This window comes from Microtus ochrogaster, linkage group LG4 (assembly GCF_000317375.1).
Source record: "Microtus ochrogaster isolate Prairie Vole_2 linkage group LG4, MicOch1.0, whole genome shotgun sequence".
NCBI classification, from domain to species: Eukaryota; Metazoa; Chordata; class Mammalia; order Rodentia; family Cricetidae; genus Microtus; species Microtus ochrogaster.
The window spans coordinates 47,716,364-47,722,728 of record NC_022030.1 but is presented as its reverse complement, the minus strand read 5'-3'; the positions used below and the strand labels follow the sequence as shown (position 1 = coordinate 47,722,728).

The window sequence follows — 6,365 nt, the reverse complement described above, 5'->3', positions numbered from 1 at the left end:
GCGTGAGTACAGGTAGGTGTGTGTGTGTGTGTGTGTGCATTTGCAGAGGCCGGATTCTAGTGTGCGTGTACACAGAGTGCGTGAGTACAGGTAGGGGTGTGTGTGTGTGTGTGTGTGTCCATTTGTAGAGGCCGGATTCTAGTGTGTGTGTACACAGAGTGTGTGAGTACAGGTAGGGGTGTGTGTGTGTGTGTGTGTGTGTGTGTGCATTTGCAGAGGCCGGAAGTCAACGTCTAGTGACTCCTTAATCACTTTTTACCTTACTTTTGAGACAGGGTCTCTCAGTAGACCTGAGCCCACCTTTTTTGAAGAGTGCTTGCCCAGCAAGTCCTTGGACCTTGCCTGTTTCCATGCACTGGGGTGACAGACGCCAGGTTTTGGGTGTCCAAACCTGAGTCTTCATGCTTATACAATAGGTAATTTGCCCCCGAAGCCATCTCCCCAGAAAGAACCATTTAAAGACATTGTTTTCTCTTCTTATTTTACACATGAGAAGAGAGAAGTTCACAGGGTGTGCTAGGTGCAGACCCAGTTGCTGGTCATGGGGCAGAACCAGAATTTGCTCTTGAATTCCTTGAGCAGCACTGCTGAGCACTTACATTGTTATTTTTCACCACGTGCTGGCTTGTGGTTCACGAGTGGGCAAAGAATGGGAAACAGACAGACAACACTTTTTATGTTATGTGTGTCTATAGTGGCTGCAGACAGTTTTGTCCCAGGGTCTCTTTGTGGTTTGCTTGCTGCCACTCTAAACTCTCCGGGGAATTTTCTCTGAAGCAGTCCACTGATCTTATCTTCTGCAGCAGGTACAAAGCATCGCGCTCCGCTCACAGATAAGCGTCCTCAAGCAGAACGCCCTCCACTTGAAGCCAAAGCAGCTGCACCCATTTGCCTGTAGTCTGTTCCCACCCCTTTGCCGTTAACTCACACTTTCCTTTGTATTAAATAAAACGAAAGCAGCATTATTTTCCTTCTGCATATGTTCTGACTTCCAAACTGTAAGACAAAACATCCATACAGAGACATGGACGACTAGCAAAAGAACACTTGAAGAACGATCATATAGGCTACCTCACCCCCACAATTACCACAAGCCAAGACTAAGAGACTGTCAGCACACAGACACCTCTCTGCTTTCTATGTTCTTTCCTGACTCAAACCCTCTTCTCCCCTTTAGGCAAGAGCGTTAGGGTGCATTCATTCAGGAAATTTAGAATCACATTTTCTGCACACTTAAAGCGGTCATCTGCCCCCCCCCAGAACACAGCAGGAGGGCAGTGGATCTAGGAGTACCTTCTGACGAGTGAATGTCCACAAACTGCAACTCCTGTTATAAGCACCTCTGCTCTCTGAGGTCTTCGCTTTGCAGATTCTGGGAGATAAGGCATCAAACAGAAGTTTGAACACGGGAGAACACTAATGTTCTCAGAGCAAAAGTCCCTCTGAAGTTCTGCTCGCGTCCCTGGATCCAGGGTCTCGGTTTACGTTTCACCTGCATTTTCTGCACTCTCTTCAGATCAACACTTAATCCTTTCAAAACTACGTTTGTTTACTCTTTCCTGTCGCTTTATTGTTGAATAAGGAATATTGACAAGATAGAAAGCTGGGACACCTGTGTGTGCATGTGTGTTTTTTTACAGCTAAATGTCTAGTTTGAGAATGTTTCCTGGAAACATGAGAAGTATTCACTAAGGGCTAGAGATGCTAAAAGAAATAAACAAACAATAAATAAAATGATTGTGATGAAGCAGGAAAGGAGTTAAGGCATCAAGCATAAACAGAGAATTGGCAAACGGATCATTTTGTATGACGCCAATCTTTTTTTTTTAATTTTATTTATTTATTAAGGATTTCTGCCTCCTCCCCACCACCGCCTCCCATTTCCTTCCCCCTCCCCCGATCAAGTCCTCCTCCCTCATCAGCTCGAAGAGAAATCAGGGTTCCCTGACCTGTGGGAAGTCTAAGTTGGAGCTCTTCTTTAAGGAAGTAATATGGCAAGACATATTTGGGCAAATGCTATGGTGCTTACAGAAAATCAGAGTGATGAAAATAATCCTGGTGTCACCTTTGTGCTTAGTTTTAATAAATTATGAAAGAGTAACACAAATTATTCATTATATACTCATTAAAATGATCATATCAAACATGTAAAAAAATTGAATACTTATGGTAGAATATCATATGACTTTAGCAGAGCACAAAATACTATGTTTGCTATATAAAATTATACCACTAAAAAGTCAAAGTCAAAAATATGAATATACTCCCTGTTTTAGAAAGGATGCCTGTTTTTTTTTAAAAAAAATTAGTTTATACTTGTTTGATCTTCTTAAGAAAAAAGAGATTTTACAACTTAAAGTTACCATTTTCCAAACAATTTTAGTATAACATTTTTCATTAAAAAATTAAGTCATTTTTAAAAAACCCAAAATAAACAGAAGAAAATCTTGAACCTTTAAGTCAAGAGTTCACAATCTGCAACCAGGATAAACCCATTTAGTCCCTTCCTCTTGCGTAGCTCACAAAAGCAACTCTGGTTCTGGGAATCAGAAAACATGAAAAGGGGAGCAAAAGTTTGGGCCTCATCTGGTTTGGTTCCTAGCAAATGGATCCATAGAAGAAATATTACTATTTAAACATAACTGATTTATTTATTTTTCAGTTGGAGGATGTAAAGCTATTAATATATAACCATTCAATTTTAGACCCAGTAAATTTATATACTTTAAAAAAATTTTCATGTCATCTTTCTGCAAGTCTTTTCTTGTTCAGCTAAAAGAAGAGCATGCTTTAAGTTTTAAAGCTCACTACTTCAAAGGGACATTTCCTGACCCTCACATGACTATTACAGTTCACCACCCAAGCAATGTCATTTTCCCTGATAGTACTTTGTTCCTATAGCAAACTATAGCAAACCTCTCATTTCTCTGTTTACCATCTCGTCCCCAGTGTGGAACCTGCAAAAGCATGGAGACCCCTGTGTTTGAGTCATACTATCTACACATGCTACTTGATACATAACATTCTATAGGCTATTACATGAAAAGTCCATTCATTGTGCATAGTTTTGCCTTGTCACATTCTGGTTTTGTTTTCTTGGCTATTAAATCTTTCATTTTGGTATAAATAGAGGTGACTTTATAAACAGAAATCACGTTCCCACTTAAATATAATTATTTTGGCAATATGTCCGCAAAACAGCGTTCTTACTTCGTTCTCTTTCTTTTGACCCAGGAGAAATCAATGACGCAGCCAATCATAAGATGTTTTCATTTCATAATGGAGGAGTACAGATTTTTTGTCAATACTCTGAGATTGTCCAACAGCTAAAAATGCAGCTGTTGAAGGGGGCAGAAGTTCTCTGTGATCTCACCAAGACCAAGGAAAATGGAAACGTGGTCTCCATTAAGAATCAGAAGTTCTGTCCGTATCAGCTGTCCAACAACAGTGTCTCCTTTTACTTAAACAACTTGGACAGTTCTCATGGGAGCTATTACTCCTGTAGTCTGTCAATTTTTGATCCACCTCCTTTTCGAGAAAAGATCCTTAGCAAAGAATATTTGCATATTTACGGTAAGACATTGGTTGCTTTTTATCGTTGGGGCTTAAGAGTTTATGCACATTTCCAAGACTTTTCTCACCAAGACACAAACAAGTATCTTTTGTATTACATCCTTTAGATGTAGTTGGCAACAAATCATCTTGGATTAAGTATGAAAGGAATAATATGTCCTTAATATTAAGCTGATATTTATTGTCAAATAAGTGATTTAGCTATACATACTGTTGAGTTAGAGTTAGGGCCTAATCTTTCAAGCATCCAGACCATGGCTCAGTGAATATTACCTCTACTCACTTAAGGTTGAAAGCATTTGGAGAATGAGATGCAGTGATTTGAAAACCAGTTTTATACCATGTGTTTTCCTTCTTATTCTTGTGGAAGCTGCAGATAGCAAGTCTCCACCTGTTGGTCGCATTTGTAAACTAGCATAGCCTTTCCAGTCTGAACTTTGGGGTCCTTGTTGTAATGTGGAGGTGACGTTGGTTGACATCTACTGGATCCTCTGATTGTAAGGAAGAAAACCCTTCCTTGATTAAAAACCTTCTTTCCATTTTATGAAAGCCTTCTCTATGCAGTGTTGAATGAGGACACAGTGTTTCTGGATATTTTATCAATGTATCTTTTTTCCTTCTCCAACCCAGAATCACAACTTTGCTGCCAGCTGAAGCTGTGGTTGCCCATAGGGTGTGCAGCTTTTGCTGTGGTATATATTTTTGGATGCATATTTGTCTTCCGGTTTGCAAAAAAGGTAAGTGATTTCTACTTTCCCTTATGCTCTTTCCTAGCTGGTTATTGACTCATCAATGTCTCAAAGTAACCTGAACAAAAGGGACACAATTCTTTTCCCCTAATTTATATACTAATTAAACTAATGACTTGGAACAGAGATTATCTGTTTGTTTCTTAATAGCTCACATCATCCCCCAAAGGACTTGGAGGCTCACAGAGATACATTTTTATTGCTGCTTTTTTCATAAGAGGATAGAAAATTTGGGCCCATCACAGATAAATGTTAGGAATGAGGTTTAAATATAAAAATAGGTGCCTTTGATTTTTAAAAATTATTAAATGTTGGATTAATATTTGAGTGTACACTTTTTAAAAGTCAAGCCAAAGCTAGAGCAATTAGTTGTTAAGTTTCTCTTAATGGGCAAATTGAAACAACGAGGTTATTTTACTAGGTACCAATAGTAGCTAGGAGGGAAACTGCTTCTTTAGATGTTACATTGCCAGACTCCTTGTGTGTGTGTGTGTGTGTGTGTGTGTGTGTGTGTGTACCAGACAACCATTTGAGAAGGAGTTAGTGTATGCCCTAAAGTCTATCATCAAACTCTATTTAGGAAGGAATAATCAAGTCAAAAATGAGGATGAAAATGACGCAGAAAGCATTTTTAAAGACCTTCTCGCTGTGTGTGTGTGCTCACAGGCATAAGAATCTTTTCTCTCCTTCCACTATGTTGGTGGTGAGGATTGAGCTCAGGTCATCAGGCTTGGCAACAAGAGCTTTTTTCCTCTGAGCCATCTCCTAGTTCAGAAAGCACTTTTTAGCGCAAATATTCTGCATGTTGTTCTACTGAGCCTTTTGTTACTGGCCACCTCAACAAAAACCAGAAAGCACTTGGAAAACAAGCATGAAGGTGAGAAAGATCAGAAAATAAACCATGTTTCTAACTTTCTTTTTCAGAAATATGGATCCAGTGTGCATGACCCTAACAGTGAATACATGTTCATGGCAGCAGTCAACACAGCCAAAAAGTCTAAATTTGCAGGTATGGCTTCCTTCAGAGGTTTGGGGGAGGAGGAGTACTCTTCATGCTAATGCTTGAAGCCATTTCTATATTTTTATTTTAAAAGAAAGGAAAATGTACCTAAGGATAATTTTAGTCTCTTATGTGAAAACCTTGATTTTTCACTTTCACTGGGTTTTATCCATTATCAGGCCATGTAATCCACAAGCAGGATTATACCTGTAATCCCTGTACTCAGGAGTTGGAGGTAGGAGGATCATAAGACCATCGTCATTTTCAGCTACATATTGAGTTTGAGACCAGTCTGTGATATATGGGATCCTGTCTCAAATTCAGCAAGAAGAAAGAGGGAGGGATGGTAGAGAAGGGAAAGAAAAAAGCAGGCCACTTGATGCATCCTTGTCTCCCAACAAATAGTACAGAAAAGTCTCATTGTGTTCAGCTCATTGGTAGAGCACTTGCCTACCATGCATGAGTTCTTTGGTTCAAATCTTAGTACATAAGAAAAAGATCCATAGGTCAGAAAGCTTGTTGAAGGGAATTCAGCTCATGTGGAATTTTTGTTACAGGCGTGACTCCATGATCTGGAACACTCTGGTACCCATGGAGGAACCACACTGACCAGTTTCCCTGATACTTGAACTGAGAAATTCTATTTTCTGGACCATGGGACATCTGACTACAGGAATCTCCTTCGGGTGTTTTGTTTGTCTGGATCAGTGACTGCCTGAGAATTGCTGAGTTATTTTAAGGCAAACACCTTCTAATAGAAGGTCCAACTCATGTGGACTCAACAAACAGACCTCACTGGGCTAATCCCCCTCCCCCCCCCACACACATCGCATCTGCTTCTAGCTATACAGAGGCCAGTAAAACAGGCACACCTACAACATTTTCACAAAAATCCAACGGTATTTATCTGCAGAACACACAAGCAGACAACGGTCAGCATCTGCCCTCATATTTTAGATTACTTTTTCTTGCTGTAGGGATCAGTATACCTTCTAGAATCAGCCAGTAGAGGGAGATGCTTCATGTCTGTAACTCTTGTGTTT

The 6,365-nt window shown here is 39.8% G+C and overlaps 1 protein-coding gene across 1 annotated transcript in view; it reads left to right on the top strand.

The window, feature by feature from the left end:
- The window catches only part of Icos (inducible T cell costimulator), a 20,442-nt gene extending 14,381 nt beyond the window's left edge, over positions 1-6,061 (top strand). The window contains exons 2-5 of the mRNA XM_026786540.1: positions 3,235-3,573; positions 4,204-4,310; positions 5,247-5,331; positions 5,880-6,061. Of these exons, the coding sequence (XP_026642341.1) occupies positions 3,235-3,573; positions 4,204-4,310; positions 5,247-5,331; positions 5,880-5,893 (545 nt within the window). The 3' untranslated portion in view covers positions 5,894-6,061. The remainder of the gene's footprint in view (positions 1-3,234; positions 3,574-4,203; positions 4,311-5,246; positions 5,332-5,879) is intronic.
- Positions 6,062-6,365: the final 304 nt, after the last annotated feature.